Consider the following 22072-nt stretch of genomic DNA (forward strand, 5'->3'; position numbering starts at 1 on the left):
TTGCAGGCTCATATAATCTATCACCCTAATCACCTTCTACCATTTCCTACCCTTCATGGCCAAGCCTATCACCAGAGCAATTGCCTCCTCCAAAATATGAAAGTAGATACCATTTATGGTAACTCTACAGTTCTTCCAGTAGTTAGCAAATTGCATAGAGAAATTCTCCTTGTGCCCATTAAATGCCTCCACAAATGAGACAAAAACAACCCTCCTTTAGTAAGTACCACACGAGGGGCTTCCTCATATTTTCATCAATCACAACCAATTCAATGCACATCAATTCACCACCCATCTCTGCAATTTCTTCCTCTCCCCTCTTTCTCTTCAGAGCCTAGATAGGGTTTCTAAAGAGGAATTCACACTTAGGCAAAAAAACCCAAAAGTGGAGATGATAATCACAATTAATAGTAACAATGAAAACAAGCAACTCGGTAAGAAAGATTACGTGCTGGCCGCCATGATCTATCCCCAAATCATTTCTATCATTCCCAATGCACATCAAACCTTGAAAAATTAATTCCTTTCTTTGCATGGTGTATGATGACACATTTAGGGAAATAAATAAAAAATCCCCCATTTTAAACTTCCAATTTTTGGGCCATGTGTATTTATTATTACATGTACTTGATTCTTTACTCCTTGCCACTTGTACTTCAAGGACATGTCCTCCCCACTAGCTCAATAGCATAAAAAATAACTAGCTAGGACTCATCATTTCTCACTTTGTGGTTCACTAACTCCCTTACCAACTTTGGAAATGCATTTAAATCCCTCCAACATCTAAGCCCCTTCACCCTTAATCTAATCAATGTCATTCCATCAGCCACACTATTTCCCTCCAAAAATATGTGATTCAAATCAAACCTATTAAAAATGGTTAATAGGTACTTTATATCATCAGTCACATGTTTGATAGCCCATCCCTCACTGATATTACCTTTGATAGTCTCAATAATTATTTTAGAATCTCCTTCAATTTGCACATCCCTCTAGCCCACACTTATGACCAATTTTAAGCCCCAGTACAAGGCCATCACCTTCGCTGTATTGTTAGAAATTTTCCCTAACTAACCTATATATGCCAACAACATCCTTCCCTTACTATCCCTGACTATCCCTCCCCACGTTGAACCCTCCTTTTTGGTTGCACCATCAAAATTGAGTTTGACCCAATTAGGAGGCGGGGGTTTCCACCATGTTCTTTTTCTAGACAAAAGATTAGAATTATCAATTTCCATAATCCCTTATGCCAATGACCAGCACTTGGCCACCCTCACCTCAAGGGTAGAAGGGGGAAACACTAGTTTTTTCCACTTGGTGCAACTAATTTTCTCGAATATCAATTTGTAGATCCTTTCCACCACAACAAACTCCTCTCTCTCCTCATTCCTAAACACCCTATTATTTTGCTCTTTCCAAATACCCAAATAAACATGGTGTAGAATGATCTTTAATTGATAGCTCAGGAGGGGGTCTGTAAAGGGGCCCCTCCAGTTCATTACCAATTGCCCCATATCCACATTAAACACCCAATTCACCTCCAACATCTGAAGAATTCTCTCTCACACCTTTGAAGCAAAACTATAATGCAAGAATAAGTGGTTGATGTTTTCTTCCTCCATTTTACACATGATATTTATTTGGTAATTGAAATCCCCACTTCTTTAATTTGTCTATAGTGAGAATTTCCCCATGAATGGTGGTCCACCAGAAAATATTGATCTTCAGGATTAAGTGATTAAACCAAATATTCCCCCAGTCATTAGGTTCAAGATTTTTGTCAACCAATAATTTCTAGGTAGATTTAACCGAGAACTCCCTCGTCAAGGTAGCCTTCCAAATGAACTCATCAATCCTGTCTCTTCCTGAGATTTTGTACTCCTCCAACAAAGAAGTAAGATTATCGATTAGCTCCCTTCCAACCATAACATTCTATTGCAACTTTTCCTTTTTCTACCTTCTTCCCTTACAAATAAAATTAGTTACCCTTCCAACCCCTAGTCCTCTAGGTAATACCAGAGAGACCCAAACTTTGTTTTTATTAAAGGTTTATCTATAAACTATAGATCCTCCAAAAAATTAATTTGGTGACCATTCCCCACAAGCCACCTAACACCCTCCTTCAAAAGGGTTCTATTTCTCACAATATTTTGTCAGATTTTAGAGCCCATACGAAGATCATTTCTCCAGGTACAATGAGAGAACATTAAATTTTCAAGGTACTTAGCTCTCATAATATTGCACCAATTAGATTCTCCCTTCATCAAGTTCCACCCCATCTTAGTGAGAAGCACATTGGTTAGATCAATTATCTTCCTTACTCTCAAACCATCTTTTTGCCTCAGTTTACAAACCATTTCCTAGCTGACCAAACTTATTCTAATCTTCTCACTCCCTCCAAACCAAAGGAAGGTAGGTTGAATTTTCTCCAATTTCTTAGCCATACACTTAGTTATTTTAAATAAGGATAGGAAATACACTGGTAATCCTTGGAGGGAAGAAATCAGGAATTGAAGCTTGCCCACACTACTCAGGGTTTTACCTTTCCAATCAATCAATTTTTTCTCCATTCTTTCTAGAATCCCATTTTAAAAGTTGTTACTCACATCTTTCACGATTAATGGGAGACCCAAATAAATATTCAGTAGCTTAGCAATGTTGCATTCTAAAATATTAACAATCCTCCATTGAATCTCAGGGGGGTATTAAAGAAGAACACATTGCTTTTATCAAAATTGATCTTTTGGCCTATGTTCACTACATATATCTCCAACACTAACTTCCAAACTCTAGCTTCACCCACCGAGGACTCCCCACTAAGAAAGCTATCATCCACAAACTGTTGAATCACTTCAGGAGGTAGAGTGGAAGTAGGTTTAATGCCTTTGATTATCCCCTCCTCCAACTTTCTCATGAACACTCTTCCCAGGACTTTACTAACCATAATAAACAAGTAGGGAGAGATAGAGTCACTCTACCTAAGTCTTCTCTCCCCTAAAAAATTTCCCGAAGATGACCAATTAACCATCAAAGAATAGCTTACAATTTCCACCATCAACTTAACCAATCTAATAACCTTCTAACTAAGGCCTATCCTTTCTATAACTTTATACAAGAAGGTCAAATTAATCCTATCATAAGCTTTAGAGATGTTGAGTTTCAATGCCATACTAGGGTTACCACTTTTCTTCATAGAGTGGAAGACTTCATGCATTGTTATAGCAGCATCAAGCATTTTTTTTCCCTAGAACAAACCCGCTTTGGGTTTTCCCTATGAACTTATCCAGCATTGACTTCAACCTATTCAATAGAATTTTAGAGAAGATCTTGTAAGTAGTATTACATAGACTGATTGGCCTAAAGTCAGAAAGGACCTCTAGGTCTTTTACCTTGAGAATTAGTACAATGAAAGTTTTATTGATACATTTAAGAAGGTTCCCAATTTCGAAAAAAATCATGGGCTGCCCAAAGGAGGTCCAACTTGATAATCTTCGAGAAGTGCTAAAAGAATGCCGATGGGAAACCATCTGGTCTGGGGGATTTATAAGCTTTCATAGAGAACACTACTCTATGGACTTCCTCCTCAATCACCATTTGCACTAACTCCTCATTCTCTTTAGCTGATATTACTATGGGCATCGAATCAATCAACCATTGCCTATCCTCCTCTTTAAAGTCTATTTGCTCTTCTAAGTAAGAGTTTTTGAGGTAAGCCATCACCTAGCTTCCTATCTCTTCAGGCTTAACTAACATCACATTATTGTCATCTTTGATGTTATCAATTATGTTTCTCCATTTATAAATTGAGGAAGATCTATGAAAAAATGTAGTATTCATGTCACCTACTTTGAGCCATAACACACTATACCTCTACTTCTAGTAAGTCTCCTCCCTTATCATGTTTCCTTCCACACTTTTCTGTATATATCCTCCTCCTAGATAATGTTATACGTGGGTATGCCTTCTTGCATAGCTTTCTGGAGCTCAATAGAACTTCCCTTCCACCTCAACCTTAGTCTGGAAGATATCACCAAAATATTTTTTTCATCTAGGGCTACACATTTCTTCTTACAATATTCTCTAGCTTAATGGAGAGTCTATACATTGTTGTCCCTTCAATTCCATTCCCCACCACTTGGCCACCCTAGAGTAGAAGTCAAGATGGGATTGCCACATTATTTCATATCTAAAAGGTCTTGGGCCCGCCAAGGAATTTTCTTTGTATTTAAAAAGGGTAGGGGCATGCTCCAAGACCGTCTTGGGTAGTCCCATAAGAGAGGAGGAAGTTAATCCTTCCCATCTAGCTAGGACCAAAAGTCTATCCAATTTGACTTGAATAAGGTCAACACCCTTCCTATTATTCAACCATGTGAACTTCACTCCTAGCATCTCCATGTCCATTAAATCATTATTAAAATGCATGATTGTTAACATTACAATTTTAAGAAACTATTTTTCGTAAGATTTGAGTTGTTAAATTCATTTAGCTCTTATAATGGCCAGGTAGATTGTAAAACTAAGTTTTTTTAAGAGTTTGTTTTTATTAAGGTGAATATGATTCATTAATGTTTAATAATTTTAACGATTTGGTTTAATTTTTTATATTTTAATATTATATTTTTTATAATATAATATTTATCATTCAATTAAAAATGCTAAAAAGATATCTTTCATATATTATATAATAGTTTAATAGTTTAAGAAATATTATTATTATAAAAATATTATTATTTTCATATTTAAATATATTTGTAATATAATATTATCAAATGACATATATTAATAGAACATATATATTATTAAGTATATTTATAAATAAAATTATAATTATAATTATAATTAATACAATTATAGAAAACTATAATTATCTAATATTTTTTAAATTAAAATATTTTATAAAGTGTAATAAATTTATTAAATTAAAACTATATTTATATAAAAGCTAAAGGCAAGTACTAAGCCACTATGTGTATCATATCATAGGATTCACACAATTACTATTACTTTATGATTATGTGCTACCCAGTCATAGCATGAAAAATTGAGTGGCTGAGATATTGGCTCTAATCCCAACATTTGGTTTATAAGTCAATTTCAAAAAAGGATGGTTTGTATTTAATTATAACAAATAAAAACCAACATTAAGCTAGGTAAAGGCCACATATAATTAATACTAATGATAAAAGCCTAATATTAAAAAAAAGAACCAATAAATATTAAACAAGAAAGACAATAGCTCATGATTACTGGTAAATAACTTCTAAATGAATGTGAAAATATTTGCGGTGTTGTTGGCATAATTATGGAACTTTTCAAAATCAAGTTAGCTCAGCCTTTGAATTCAAAGTCTGTGGCTTGAAACTACCAAAGAAAAAGGAAAAAAATTCAATGGCTGTTAGGGTTTATGGCTTGGAAAAGTACACTTAACAACTTTTACTTTGTACCAATTATTGTGTAAATCTTGTCTTCATTTGATTAAATTAAATTTAGTAGGTATTGATTAGATTTCTTGGATTCACAAAAATAAAGTCCCAATGTGATAAGACAATCAGACTCATTTTATAATGTGATAAGCTTTGAGCTAGGGTCATGTTATAATGTGTTCATATTTTAAAAGTCTATAGACCTGTTAAAAGTTACCCTAAAAGGATTTGACAAAACCCTCCTTTCTACAATTACCTCCTGTTACATTAGAGGATTTCCCTTCTACTATTTTTGGAGGATTTCTGTTTTTAGAACAAAAGTTTTCATAGAGGGTATATTGGGGGCAAGAGATTGAAAGCTTCAGAAAAGTGTTGGTTTTGGAGGAAATTTCCAAGACCAAGTACTCCAGGTAGGGTTTATAAAAAAATTGCACTAAGTATTATTGATATTTATGATCTTAGTCTTTATCATAAATTGCTGAAATTCTATTTTGAGAACTAATAGGGTTTTAAGAGAAAACCTATAGAGAACATTTGACTTTGAAAGGTTATTTTTAATGTTGGGCTTTCCATCTTTGTTAAAGCAATTGAGGTATTATCATAACTAATTTTTTTGGGAAGGGGCCGAAGGGCCAAAGTTTTAATAGTAAAATATGAAGAAAATGAAACATAGTTTGAACCAACAAAGAAGCTGGAAGAAAACCAAGAAAGGAGAAAAACATAAGGAAACAAGGATCACTAACCCGGAACTTCTTCCATTAGATCTAAGTGAATATAAAGATTTTTATAATTATTCTTTAGTTTGCTGAAGACTCACTCGAATTGTTGAGGGTTCAGTCCCTAAAAGTCATCCTTCCCTACCCTTATTACCTCAACATCTCTCGACTCAACCTCTATATCCTTCTAGGGCTTATTATAGAGTGCCTCATATTTATCACCAAAATGTTTGTCAAAATATGTACTATAACAAGTTGGCATTATGAAGAGTTTATTTAACACCAAAATGTGTATTATAACCATGAATAGTACTTTTGCTTAGGTTTATTTGCTTTGTCAGGATAACTTGTCAAACCATGCTACAGTACCGGTCAAATGTAGAGCTAATTCAATTTGGTTTATAATTAGTGAGCATTTCATTAGTTGATTTGTGGGTCCTGCGTCCTGGTTATTTGATTTGTTACATGGTTGTGCAGGTAGATGTGAATCACTGTCAGATTCACCGATGATGTTCTGATTTATATTCTGAGGAAGAAAATTACGTATCGAATGGTGGATGTCACCAGCGATGCACTAACGAAGCTCCGTGGCCTTTTAAACATCATCGTTGAGAAAAATGTCTATGACACGGAACCTTGGAAGCTCAAAGGTATTCTGAACAATGCAGTCATGTTCTTCTTATGCATGGTGTCTCAGATAGTAAGGTGATTGTACTTGATATGGTGTTTTCCTTTTAATCTGAATGTACCGAGATAGGATCATACTTCTTCACCCCCACGAAGAACATATACCCGTTCATAGGAAGAGGCAGTCGAATAGACAGACGCACAACAGCTGGCTTATGGAAGAGCATAGCTGAGGAGGAGGCTGTTCTCTGCAAGCGGAATCATGGCAATCGAGGCTTAATCAATCATCGCATTGGAACTAAGAAGACTTTTCTCTTCAAATCAAATGAACAAGAAACAGACTGGAGAATGCATGAATACAGTCTTAGGACAAACCACACTAATCTTCCTCAGGCAAGAACATTGAAAAACTTTTAACCGTAATATACTTAGATGTTCCAAATAAAAACCCTTCGTTGTGTACTTTAGCTCTAACTCTTCTCATGGAAGTTTTCAAAATCACAAGAATATTTTGTTTCCCAGATATCAATCAAAATCAATGTTAATCTTTATATATTGGTGAGTTTGAAAAGTCTCAAATGAGTTCTTTAGGTATTCGTTAGATTAATTAGACTAACTGTCAACATTCTTCTTTGGACTATAGGACATGGCTTAATCACTTTTTGTGATTTAGTGGATTTAAAGGGTATTCACAATTTGATCATTTGGTGTAATAGAAACCTTAATTTGTACAAGTGAAATCAGAACTTGGTCACAACCATGTTCTCCTTTGAAATTCACCATATATTGTCATGCCTGTTCTTTTGTGCAAGATCAACCTTAATCTTGGTTTACTGGTAAATATGAAAGGTTTAAATGTGTTTCTTAGGAATTTGTTATGTTCATTGGACTAATCGGATTAATTGTCAACATGCTTTACTGGGATACATGACATTGCATAATCATTTCTAATTGTTTAATGGTTGTATCAGGTACTAACAGTTTGATCATTTGATATCAGAGCTTGGTCACAACCATATTCTTTTTATGAGGTCCCGGATTTTTACTTTGGCCACATCTAAATGTTGACATTGAATTGAACCTTTCTGACTACTTACCTGAGGTGGATCAGCGTTGTGAACCTGAAGACCGTATTCTTCCATTCTCCACTCTGTTTCTTGTTCATTTGCTTTGAAAACAAAAGTCTTCTTCGTTCCAATGCGATGATTTGTTAAGCATGGATCGTCATGATTCTGCTTGCAGAGAACAGGCTCCTCCTCGCCTTTGATCTTCCATGAACCAGCTGGTGTGCGTCTGTCTATGCGACTTTCTCTTCCTATGAATGGGTATTTCTTCTTCGTATATGATAAGAAGTAGGCTCCTATCTCTGTACGTTCACATTAAAGAAAACGCACCAGACCTTAATATCTCAGAAACCTTACATAAGAATAGCATTGCTATATTGTCGAAAATACGTTGGAGGTCCCAAGGTGCACTCTCGTAGACATTTTTGTCAATGATAATGATGTTAAAAGCGACATAGAGATTCGTTTGTACATTTCTGGAGATAAGTATCTGTCTCAGAATGTTGATCAGCACTTTATCAGCTATCATCCTGCACACATAGATTCTGCTCCTGTCAGCCATCTAACTATATGGATTTCCAATTTGCCATTGGTTAGACTGGTTCTTTTTATGGGGTCCCGGTTTTTTACTTTGGCCATTTGATATCTGAAAATATTGAGTTTATGGCATTGTATTTTGAAGGTTTGTAATTTGATGTAATTGTATATTCAGTTCATATATCAGATATGTATAATGACTTATTGGGTTTAAAATTTGTGCAGTGTTGTAAGTGGTATATACTTATAGGTTGCATTTATGACTTGGATATAGATTGTCTTTTGCCATCAATCTTTTAGTATTTATGTATATTAAGATTGGGGTCTTTGATTTGGGCTGTCTATGCTACCAGATTGCCCATTTTCAGATTTAGATGAACTTGGTTCATGGATGCAATAATGGAGCTATGGAATTTGACATGATATAATTGGATATACAATAACTTTTTTGTTGCTCATTGGTTTAGAATTTAGATTTGGTTACGGTGGTAGATCTTTTTGGCTACTGATTATAGCTATTTGATTTTCTTTTTGAAAGTCTCATGATGTATACTTTGAATTATTTCATGGTTTGATTCCTACTACTACATACAAGAGCATTTTAAGATGTTTCTTTCAGACAAAATTAGCATTTTGTCTTTAAAATATAAAGTCTTAATTTAATTAATTTAAGTTTTTAAAAAAAAATTTTATTACCTTAGTTTTACAACTACGACAAAACAGAATATGCGTTACCCCCAAAAGTGAAAAAGACATGCATTTTCACTTTCAGCGAGCGGACGAATAGCGGGGAAGCAAAATGTTAATTCGTTTTAGGATTAACAGATTGATCCAAATTGTATTGCATCTTTATTCTTCCAAAATGCAAAAGAATATATAAAAATCTCTAGTTGGAGAGTACAGTTGGAGGATATATTAGTTTATGCAGTGAAATCTTTTCTGATTTGTGAAAGGGGTTTTTACCAGGTACCAGGCAAATATGTCTATTTTAGTTTACCTGCTTATTTCATTACCCGCTACTCTTTTCTTTAATGTGTTTGATATTATTTATCTATAGGGTAATAGTGATCTTCTCTTTTGTTCTTTCTTATGACATGTCTTTTTCAAAAGTGATGATCTCTTCTGTTCTTTCTTAAGGTACATCTTCTTCAAAACAAGGGTTTTGTTGAAAAAATACTAAAGATTTACATTCAATTATACATTTTCAGGTATCTAATGTATTACTATTTTTTAAATGAAATTTTCTGAAATTTTTCTGATTTGGGGTTTGGAAAAATAAAATAAACATTCAAAAAATCTACAAGTTGTAAATGTTGTGATATAAATTCTCGTAAAAAATCTACAGACTAAGTGATCTTATCCTCTGTTTTTTCTCAAGGCACATCTTTTCAAAAGAAGGTTTTGATGGAAAAACTCTAAAGATTTACATCGAATCATACATTTCTAGGTATCTCATGTATTACTGTTCTTTAAATAGATTTTTCTAGTTTATGTTTCTAAAAAATAAAATAAACATCAAATAAATCTACAAGCTATAAATGTTGTGATATAAATTCCCCTCAAAAATTTTGTAAGGTGAGTGATCTTCTTCTCTGTTCTTTCTCAATGCATGTGTTCTTCAAAATAAGGTTTTTGATGAAAAAGCACTAAAGATTTAAATGCATTTTTCTTATTTGGATTTTAGAAAAACAAAAAAATGATCAAAAAAATATAGAGGCCATAAATTTTCTGATATAAATTCCACTATAGAAATCTATAATTTATTAATATAGACTACATTTGGACTGATGAAGTGAGGGAACTAAAATTTCTTGGGTCTCATAAATAGTTTAGGAATTATTGCATTTTGGCTACATAATTTATGATTTTATTATTCTCTCATATTATTTGGTTATTACATTAAGGCTATTTGGTAATCATTGTGGCTTTATAGTTTAAGATGTAAAAGACTAGTTCAATGTTCCCATGGCATCTCATGGGTACTCTTCTGACATTGCAAGCAACTCTTCCTAATAACTTAAAAGCAACTAGTAATTTCTGACTTAGATATCAAAGTTGGCTACTCTTCAAAAATTTCTATTGTTTTGAAACCTAGGTTAATTGTGTGATTTTATTTTAGATCTTAGACAAACAATTGAGAAAAAAAATCACCAAGCAAGCAAATTATCATCTATAAGACATTTGGACATAGGATTAGGCTTTCCATCTTTGAACACATTATTTGATTGCATCATTGAACTTTTAGTAGATAATGATGTTGGAAGATATGTTAGAAAGTCTAGATCTTGAATTTTTATAAATTAAGCTCATCTTCAAACACATTTGCAAGTCATTTGTTAATATAGTTGGGCTTTTGCTGCTAAACACCGTATCCTCACCAATAACTTTCTGGGTGTTGCTATTGCTCTCCATAATTTTCATTTTGAGCTTCCTCTTCAAATAGGTATGCTAGAAATTATTTATCTCATTATCAATTCTCCCAAGAGGTATCAAAGAAATCTCAGACCACCTGTAACTCATCACAATTTCATAAGATATTAGTAATCCATTACTATTTTGTATAGATCTTAGTTCTTTTTATTGACAATTTTGATGGAAAGTATTTACTCAAATAAATGACAACAGAGTGAAATATTTGAAATATTTTTTCCATTAATATTCCTTATTCTTTCATATTCTTTCATGTGCATCAATGATAATTATTTTCCTGGTCTCAAGTAATGATACATCTAAGCCTGCAACATTTTTGGTACCTATGTAGGCCTGGATTAGAAAATCCAAAGCATTCATTCAATCCACCATTGATAAAATAATATAGAGAAACCTCGATTTTATTTTCAAGGTTATGTTTAGTGCTTTTACCCTATTTCCCCTTTTCCCACTTTTTCTATTAAGTTATCTTTTCATTGTTGTTAATAAAATGTATAATAACAACCACTTATTCACCTATGAATCTTCCATTAAATCCAATTGTATTACTATGATACTGATTTTTCTTTTAACAATGTTTATTTTATTAGTACACTATGATTAATTAATAAAGGCTATTCAATTCTTAGGTGGCAAAAAGAAAAACATGAAGAGCAAGATGAATTACGAGGGCCATCTCATGGTGAAAGAAGATGCGTTGATTGAAAGGAGCTTCATTAGTAGACCAATATTTTTTTTTGGAGCAAGCCATTTGTAGGGTTGTTCTTCCAATCCAAGAGCTTCAACAAAGTCATTGAAATCCATTGCCAACTCTAAACCAAATTTTCTAAAGGGAATAGCTCCAAAATCAAGCATTTCTCTTTTCAAAACCCCTTCTTATGTGCTAGAGGTGAACATAAACTCTCATCATAGACTAAGAATATATCATGTCGAGAATGAAGGAAGCATTAATAAGGAAAAAAAGTTAAAGTTGTAACTTGATTCTACAAATTTGTACTTTTAATTTTATTTCATTATAGAGTTTCCAAGATCCTCTGCTACCAGATTGTTCTAATTAGAAGTTTATTAGATGGAGTTATACCTTATTTTGGTTGCATCCATGTTTTAAATATTTGTGCATGCAATTCTTTACAAAAACATCCTCACAACTAAACATTGAGATATCCACAATCTTTCCAAATACATCAACTGGTCAATGTCCCCAACGTCAACCCAAAGCATTCAAATGGCATTAGTTTAATTAACAATCCCAAACATTCGAAATATGATTGTATGCATTTTAATAGGCCACCTATAAATTGATGCCCTCAAGAAACTACAAGATAATCACATTCGTGTCATCAATTAAAAAGAATATCACCAAAAAAAAAGACCTATATGCAACAATGAAAGATAGATAGACAAGAAACCATTCAAATTACCTCAGTAGTAGACAATTCAAATCTAAATGTAGAAATTTCATGTAGAAAGGTTTCTGTAACTTACACCTTTGTATCAACTAAAATTTTCGTAGAGTTTCCTCTTCCTCTATCCCATATCATAGTGCTTTCCAAAGAGTTGAGTCTAATTTTGCACCTTATATTGCATAGGATGTCGTAACTTGATCACTTATAGATGAGATGTTAATTAGTCTTCAAGGGAATGATATTTGAGTAAAACTTATGAGATAGATGCTTAAAAGACATTGGATTTTGAGTAATTAATGTCATTTTTATTATTATCAAATCTTGTGTTTCAACAAAGAAACGTTGAGGGTTGAACTAGAGAAGACTCTAAATCACTCCACCACAATTAAGTGTTGAAATTTATACTCCATTGATAGTAATATATCATCTGTAATAGAAAAAAGACTATTTACTTTTAAACCTTTAATGAATGAAATCAACAACATTTTTATTTGAACTATCTATCTATTTTTTATTTGTGTAAACTTTTATTTATAAGATACAAATGCACTCTACATACTTAGCAAAGCAATCTTGATGTAGAGGCTGTCAATATGTAATTGGGAAAAGGCTTTGAAAATTGAAGTACATCTTTCATGAAACTGAGCATATTGAATCAAATGAAAAAAAATTAGTGTCACACTAAGATTCAACCAACCAAAATACTATTAAATTTATGTCTAATGTTAATATTTTCTCTAATGTGCCATCAATAGTACATATTTATGGACTTGACCTTTGTCAATACTTCTAATAGAACAGAGGAAGTTGCCCAAACAAATGAACAGATGAAGCTTCCAACCAGAACTTATGATTCTGGAACCATGGGAAATGTGATTTATTAAATGGTAGGTACAATGGGTGAATATACTCATATGCATTTTTTATCTTGTAAAAAAACAACTATATTTGTATTTTAGGCCTTGAAGCCATAAAAAATGTGATTTATTAAATTTTGTTCATTCAATGCTAAAAGAGTGTTTCAAACAGTTTCCACGCAAACAAATAATGTTTTAATTTTTTTTTAAAGAGTCAAAGCAATTGAAAAGTAAAGTAGATTCATTCTATTTTAAATCCATATAGGGCTTGAGTCTAGAATATTCACATGAAATGAGCAGCAAGTGCTAGAATAGAGACATTACATTCAAAAAATAATGAGACAATTTTCACCAAAAACTTTAAATATCTATATTACTTGAGCCAAGATAATTCACATGAAATGAGCAGCAAGTACTAGAATAGAGAAATAATAGTCAAAATACAATGAAACAGTTTTCACCAAAAATGTTGTAACTTTCTTAGTTTTTCACAAACAAAAGTCAAATTAATTGCAAAATAATGTAGAGTCACCTTTAAATCCATATAAGAATTGACTTGAGAGAATTCACATAAAATGAGCAGCAAGTGCTTGAATAGAGAAATTATAGTCAAGAACAATGAGAACAATATTTTTCCTTATTGAAGCTTCTATTATTGTTGCTTCCTTTTTGTGACAATTTCAATATTATTTGGCTTCTTAGTAGTATCTTTTATGTTCATCTTCATAGTCTATTATTGGCACCTCATTTCATTGAATTATATTTCATTTTTTTTATTGTATATATTATTTTGCAACATACAATAGATTTATACAATGGTCTAACTATAATATTTTTTTGAAATTTTTATATAGATCAAGCCCCAAGCATAAAATTATGAAATTTTGTACTCAATTTGGTTTTAACTTGTTGATTTGGTTTTGGTTTGTTCAGGGTTCCTATAAAGGTAAGCATGAAGATTTTGTGTTTAAAAGTTCTTTTTTTTGCTATTTTGGGTGAGTTCTTTTTTTTTTTTTGGATACATGTATTTAATGTTTCATTATCTATTTACATAATAATCTTGACTAGCATCAAAATGCTTTTATTTACATCATTCTATTAGGTTTTCTTCTCTGTATTCATACAAAATGGCAAATTAGGTATTTATGTCATTATCAAACCACTGAAGTACATTTAATAGGTAGCATATAGAATAATATTTCTTGTCTTTGTTATAATGAAAATATTGAAATGGCCAGTAATGTAAAATAAAATGTTTAAGAGAAAATTATACTAATTTTCTTTTTGAAATCACTAAAACCCTTCAAACTAGCAAACAAATCAAAAAAAATCTTACCATACTACAAAACTAGGGGGATTTGATGTGGAAGATCAATTAAATAATGATTCAAATTATTCTAACATATTATATTAAACTACTTGAGACATACAAGAATTAATATTAGGTAATTCATCCATATTTTCAAAGTTTAAATTTTTTGTAGTTGTATTAGTCTCATTCTCTTCAACAAGATGTAATTCTCAAGTTAGAGTTTGTACTCTTATTGTTAGTAGTACAAACAAAATTCAGGGAAACAAAACATCATCGATGTTCAAATGAATCTGAGAAGGAACTTCTCTAGGTACAAATGATACTTGAATGAAATGATTATTTCAATGAAATGATATGTTTCACTTGAAAATGCTATCAAAAGAGGAAACTAAAGAAGCAACAAAGTTTGTCGGTATCCATAGATTGAACTATGTAATTTATATATAGGAGATATACTGTAATAGGCATATGGATATGAAGACAATTTAAGAACACAATTTCTTTGACCTCCAATGCTGACGCTATTCATCTACATTGAAAATGTATAAGAGAGGGTGATCTTAAAACAAGAAAATGCACTTAAAACTCCATTTTTTCAAAGTCCAAAATTATTTGTAAGTTTTTGCACTGATAAATTGTAACATATCATACACCTAAGAGGTTATGTTCTCTTCAAAAATAAGTGAATCAAGTTAAACGTTGCACTCTTATTATTGATGATACATAGTCTATTTAAAAAAAATAGCATATCATCTGAATAATTAGATGAATGCATACCAAGACCTACTCTAGGGACAAATCAATACTAAAATGAAAAGATATATTGCAGTTGTAAATGGTGCCAAAAGAGGAAACTCAAGATGCGAAGAATTATTTGTACTCATAAATTGAAGTATGGAGTTTTTGTAGAAGAGGTATACTATAACCAACAAATTGGTATTCTTATAATTAATGATATGCATACTATATTTTATCACCCAATTATTGATCAATTTAATTAATTTTTTTAATAAAAGCCACTTCCAAATCCCAATATTCTTGAAGAACCTATGGATGTCACTTATGATAGCCACTCTCAAGATGAACAACAAGACACATTTATGGATGAAAACACTTCGCATATAAATGAGGCTGGTAGTAATGAATTTATCCAAGACTTCTACACATCTTCAAAGAAGTTCTTGATTCTCCCATTCCTCAATTGGCTAGGACACCTCTTTTCTCAAATGCAAATACTTCTATATTAGCAACACTTATGTTGTTGTTGATCTTGAAGGTTACACATGGATTGACAAACACATTCTTTATAGATTTATTATGGTAGGATTTGATATTCCAATGAATTAATGTAGTAGATGTCTTAAGATTTTCAAATATTGTGTATACTTATCTAATAAAATGTATTTATTACCTTATGTAGGCTTTTGGCAAAGAAGATTCTTCCAAAGGACAATAAGTTGCCTCATTCACATAGAGAAGTATCTTTAGTGATGAAAGACATCAGAATGGAGTTAAATACATATGATGCATGTCCAAATGAACATATTTTATACTATGGAAAGAATGCAAATTTGCAAAAATGCCTAGTGTGCCACACAGATAGGTATTGTCAAGATCAAGTTTCCCAGAAGGTTCCTTATAAAGGACTAAGACACATACCACTAAAGCCAAGGTTTGAAAGGATGTTCAAATGTAGAGACTTGGAAAAATATATGAATTATCATGCATAAACAAGAAGCCAAGATGGTGTCATGTGTATGGCCACAAATAGTAAACATTGGAAAGAGATTGAAGAAAAATGGCCACATTTAAGAAATGAACCAAGGAATTTCTTTAGCAATGGATGTTGTCAATCTTTTTTGAGAACTTAGAACAACATATTTTGTCTGGCTAGTTCTAATTATTAACAAAAATCTTCCTCCTTGGATGGCTATGAAAAAGGAACATGCAATGTTAACCCTTATCATAACAGGTACTATAACTTATAAGTTAAGTGTTTTCTTGAGGATTATATAAAAATATTTTAGTTTAATTAATTTATTATTATAAAAATTTTGTTTGCATAGGGAAGTATCAAGTAAAAGATATGGATGTACTCACGGATTCCCTTACTGATGAGCTACATGAATTATGGGATGGTGTAAATATGCATGATGTGTCAAGACCTATCAATGATAGAAACTTTATTTTTCATGCAATCCTTATCTGGACAATTCATGATGCCTTGGGGCTCTCTATTTGTTGCAATAGTATATTATAAATTATATTTGTAATTAATTTTCTCATTTTATTATTCACTAACTATGGTTTCCATATTCATTTTAGGGTTGCAAACAAAGGGGAAACATGGTTGTCCATCATGTGGGCCAAAGACTTGGTATATGCAATCAAAGGATCTTAGTAAAACTATTCATGATGAGTATAGACAATTTCTATCACATAATCATCACTATCACGAGTAAAATAAGTTCAATAGAAAAGAAGTGGAAATGAGGAAGCCAAGAAGGATGACCCCTACTAGGTGGAAATCACTATATGACAAAAAAGAAAGGACATGTTTTCCACTAGGAATGAAAAGACTATCTATTTTCTACAAATTACCATATTATGAGAACTTGTTGATAGCCCACCTATTTGATACTATGCACATTAGGAAAAATGTGGTAGAGTGTTTATGGAAACATCTTAATGGAACCAACCTTAAAGCACAAATAAAGTTAAAGAAGGATCTCCAAGTTGCCATTATTATGCCAAACATGTGGTTGCATGAAAATAACTCATTTGATGTTTCTCCATGGATTTTTACATCAAATGAGAAACAAAACATTATTGATACAATGAAAAGAACAACATTTCCTTCAGGCACCCTCATTTGATGTTGTTCCATGGATTTTTACATCAAATGAGAAACAAAACATCATTGATACAATGAAAAGAACAAGATTTCCTTTAGGTTTTGGTGCAGAATTAAAGAACTTATTCACAAGAGATAGATTAGAGTTCTTAGGGCTAAAAACATATGATTGGCACAACTAGATAAAGGTAACTTTGTAGAATGTTATATTTATTTGCAACATAACTAGAAATTTATTTCTCTTAGTGATAGAACAAATTCAGGCATAATTTAACTTGGTTTATGTAAACAATCTTCTAGTATGTGTTGCCTGTAACAATACCAAGCACTTTTGATCATGATGTCATGTTAACCATTTACAAACTATCCAAATATTTGAGTTATTTTCAATCCATCCTATGTATACTCTCTCATGACTCTTATCCTTTGAAGTGCGATAATTGTAATATCTTAATATATGCTTATACTATTATTTTTAACAAATAATAAGCCTTCCTTATAACACACTAAATAATATTTGTAGGTGTGTTTCATCTAAAGAGATACATCAAGATGAATTGAATTATTGGAAGAAGAATGTTCCACTTTTGATGTGTGATATTCAAATGTTCTTCCCTCCAAGCTTCTTCAATTCTCAAGAGTACTACCTTGTACAGCTAGTAGAGGAGATTGAACTATGTGGTCCTATTCATATTCAGACAATGTTGCTCATGGAGAGATATATTAAGGTTTTAAAGAAATTTGTGAGGAAAAAGGCTCAACTTGAAGGGTTCATGGTTGAGGGGTACATGGTTTTCTAGACAATGGTTCATTTGAGTGAGTACTTACCTGAATTGCATCTTGAAGCACCACGATTATGGGATTATAAAAAACCTCAATCATTTGATGGAGAAAAATTAGAGGGTCAAGGGACTTCAAAGAGGATACAAGGTACATGAAAATGTTGCAAGTAATTATTTTTTTCTTATTTTTTATAATACAACTTTAAATTATTATTAATACATTCAATAATTGTATTTTCAATCATAGATGCTAAGGTATGGGAGTCATTGCATTTATATGTTACATACAATTCCGACTTTATGTTGGAATGGATGGAGAAGTACATTGGACAAAAAAACTTAGAGGATGAAATTGCATGAGCCAATATATATATAATAGACATGGTCCAAATAATGTTTGAGGACTTCCGGCAAGCCATAAAAGAAAATGGCCTAATAGATGCTCATGGCATTGGCTAAAGACCAATATTGAGCATGAAGCAACAAAGAGGAAGAATAGAGTGACACAACAACAAATGGATTTTGTTAAAGGATCTAGAAATGGGGAGGTGATACATTTATATTAACATATTTGAGTAATTTAGTAATATTATTTTTAACTTTTATATTCTTCAATCTAACAAGTTACTATACACGTGAATTTAGGTAACATATTACAAAGGAATGTTGAATTTTGGTCATCATTTTTGCATCAAAAAGGTTGATGACAAGAGACAAACTTATGATTGTGGAGTTTCAGCATCATTTGAGGTGGAATTTCTTTCACATGAAAATGATAGGTGACCAATCACAAGCACACTTCACTATTATAGAGTATTGGAGGATATCACAGTGCTTGATTTTATATCTTTCTAGAAACTTCTTTTTCATGTTGAGTCGTACAAGCTTATAAAAGTGAGTGAAGAAAAAACTATCCTCTTGCACAATAATGGATTCCATATGATTACTATATCTAGGTTTGAAGCCATGTCTAAGCCTTATGTCTTTCCAAATCAATATGACCATATGTTTCTCATTCTAAATTTAGAACAACCTGGTGGGTCATTTGTGATCAATTATGACCCAAGTGGACAATGAGTAACATTTTTTCAAGATGAAGAGAACCTTGATTTACTTGGAGATGTAGAAGTTCCCCTTGAACACATAGATGACCAGGATGGTGATGATGGAAACTTTATTGTCAATGATATTTATGACCAAGAGGAAGATCACGATGAGCCTATTGAATTATATGAAGGACATGAGTAACCACATGGGCATCAAGTCCATGAAGATGATGATTTTATTTATTTTCATTTACCTATGGTTGAAGGTGAAGACTAAGATGGAAACAATGGCATTAATTTATTTGTGGATTTAGGGCCCATCAATGATGGTCCATTTATGTCATCAGATGAGGATATTTTATGTGAGAATGACATTGTTTGATCATCATACCCATATGAACATGCTTGTGAAGATTCAATGCAATATAATTAGATCTTTATAGCTTAATTATTTTTTTCTTTTAATATAGACAACATGTAATGGAAATTAAGTAATTTGAATGTTTTAAATGATTAATATGATGCAAAATGTATCTCATTCTTGAATTCTCTACTTTTGATGAGGTGGGTGGATTTTTTTTCAATTGGATAAGTTGTTTCATTTTCTTACTTCTTTAAAAACTTACTTGAAAAACACTTTTGTATTCTAAGACTTAGCACTTTCAACACCTAGGTAATTTATACAATTAAAAAATAGGCTAGCAAAGGACCATATCATAAAGCTAAGAAATTTGGATGTTGAACATTTTCTTTTTCTATTATATATTGAAACATAATGAAAAATATGTATATTATTGTTCATGTGTTAGTGGATTTGAGTTATGTTAGTAATATCAATTGCATGTGCTCTCTAATCTATATTTTATCATTTTATGTCATTATGTTATTCTTTAAGAATGTTCCTGTGGGTGTTCAAGATTCTACCATGGGGAATCCATTGATTGTAAATGGTCTAATTGAGATATTAAGGAATGGGCAAGGGTAAAATATTTTTGAGATGGTGCACAAGGTAAGTTTGAAAATTGTATTTAATAGGTTCAATTATCCTATCATATGTACTATATTATGTTAACTTATGTTTGTGGAATGCAAGCCATATCTAACACAACTCCATAAAGCACAAAACTTGTAGGAATGAAAGATCCAACTATGTCATCCAATACCCCCAATATTATGCAAAAGGTAACATTTTGATCTTATGTTTTTCTAGGTTTGATTTTCTTATTTTCTTGAGTACACCTCTTATAGTTTTTCCTTATAGGGAACTTCAAGAAGATGTGTCATGTCATCTACATCTACACCAGAAATACCTATCATAAGAGTGGCATCAAGCACAATACCTATTGGCACACCCTTTACATTAAACATGGATTCTTCTAGTGTTCCTCTTATAGAAGACATCCATGCCCCTATGAGGAGTGCATCTAATCCATCAAATATGGGTTCAATCAGAATTCTCCCACCAACATCTGAGCAAGTTGCCTTGAGGAAGGTTATAGAATCTCAATCAAGAATATTTAGGCTACTACCAGATACCATTGAAGCTATTGAAACTAGAAAAGAGATACTTAAACAAATTGAGATATGTGAGAGGACATTGCTAGGGAGTTTAGGGAGTCCTTTAGATGAATAGGTAAAGCTACCTAAAAATATTATCTTATTATTGTTTAATACAATGGATTAGGTTTTACTTTAAATTTTTAAATTTTTATATAGTAGATATGTTTTAATTTTGAATATTGACTTTATAACTACTAAATGATCATCTCACCAATTACTGCTATAGTTTTATAACATAGTACAAAGAGTAATTAAGTATTGAAAATTATCATCCTATTGTCTTCACATAATAGTCATTACTTAAATTTTCTTTTTTTCTTCATAAGTCTTTTCTTTGGGATTCCTTCCCAAAATTCATAGGCTTTTTTAATAAAACATATTCTTCTTAGCACAAATATTCATAAAAATAAAGTACTTCCTTATTTAGCATACGTCGTAATGTTGACAAGTATAAAGAACAAAGCATTTTCAGCTTGTAATATATTGTGAGATATTCTATTACTGAAACCATTTCTGTATAATAATCCACAATCCAAACATAGAAGACAAGTTTTTAATGAAAATCTTATACAACCTTCAATAGAGGATTCTTTTGAACTGTGTACATTTCTAATGCTACATATCGTTTAGCTTACCATCTTATATCCAAATGCGACCATTCTTATCTTCCCAATAAAAAAGGATCTCTTATTGCTGATTATGATTTAGCCTAATATAATTATGCACATTTAGCTCCATGTAAAAGTCCATTTCATCATCCTTATTTATGAAAACCTTGCAAGCCTCTTTTCCTTGCTTGTAGTTGTTCATTATCTTATAGAACACACCAAGAAATATCATTCATTTTTATGTAGTTGTAATATTTTATCATTTTTATATCTCTTTAGCACTATGTTTATCTTTTATTTATTTATTATGTGAACCTCTTTAGCGCTTATAACCAAATGAAATTTTCAATAATTTCACAATCTCGTTGTCGAACTTCATGAAAAAGTAACAAATGTACCTATAGGGGCATCTACCTCAGCCCCTAAGACCACAAAATATGCTCAATGACTAAAAAAGGAATGCAAGAAGTTACAATCTTGCTCACCTCAGAAGAAGTCTTGAAGGATGAAAGGGGGCTAAAATTCTATCATTTCATTTTTCATAATGTAGAAGAAATATTTGGCAATACTATTCAAGTGGATTGGAGGAAATAGTCCAACTCTAAGAAAGATCAACTATTTAAAGATACCATACTAGCATTTAGAGATCCTGGATTTCATAAGAAATGCATTCTAGATATTGCACAAAAATATATTCACTCTAAAATAGTTAACTTAAGGTCAAAGTTGACAAAAGATTTTAAATATCCATGTCCAGCTTGGATCACAGACCAAGTGACATGGGATGAGCTTGTGAAAGATGCTAGATTTAAGAGAAAAATTTGTAATAATCCAAATTATTTTCCAT

General features: G+C 31.8%; 2 protein-coding genes across 2 annotated transcripts; one reads left to right on the top strand and one right to left on the bottom strand.

The window, feature by feature from the left end:
* Positions 1-6692: 6692 nt before the first annotated feature.
* On the top strand, positions 6693-7186 carry LOC149534579 (NAC domain-containing protein 30-like). Its single transcript, XM_089806042.1, has 2 exons — positions 6693-6792; positions 6900-7186. The coding sequence occupies exons 1-2, from the start codon at positions 6693-6695 to the stop codon at positions 7184-7186; spliced, it is 387 nt and encodes a 128-aa protein (XP_089662168.1).
* A 372-nt stretch (positions 7187-7558) lies between these two features.
* Positions 7559-8395, bottom strand: LOC149534580 (NAC domain-containing protein 76-like). The gene is made up of 3 exons (XM_089806043.1): positions 8224-8395; positions 7867-8135; positions 7559-7564 (listed from the first exon to the last, which is right to left on the bottom strand). The coding sequence occupies exons 1-3, from the start codon at positions 8393-8395 to the stop codon at positions 7559-7561; spliced, it is 447 nt and encodes a 148-aa protein (XP_089662169.1).
* Positions 8396-22072: the final 13677 nt, after the last annotated feature.

This window comes from Cupressus sempervirens, chromosome 10 (assembly GCF_028749045.1).
Source record: "Cupressus sempervirens isolate cs-2001-9-10 chromosome 10, ASM2874904v1, whole genome shotgun sequence".
Taxonomy (NCBI): Eukaryota; Viridiplantae; Streptophyta; class Pinopsida; order Cupressales; family Cupressaceae; genus Cupressus; species Cupressus sempervirens.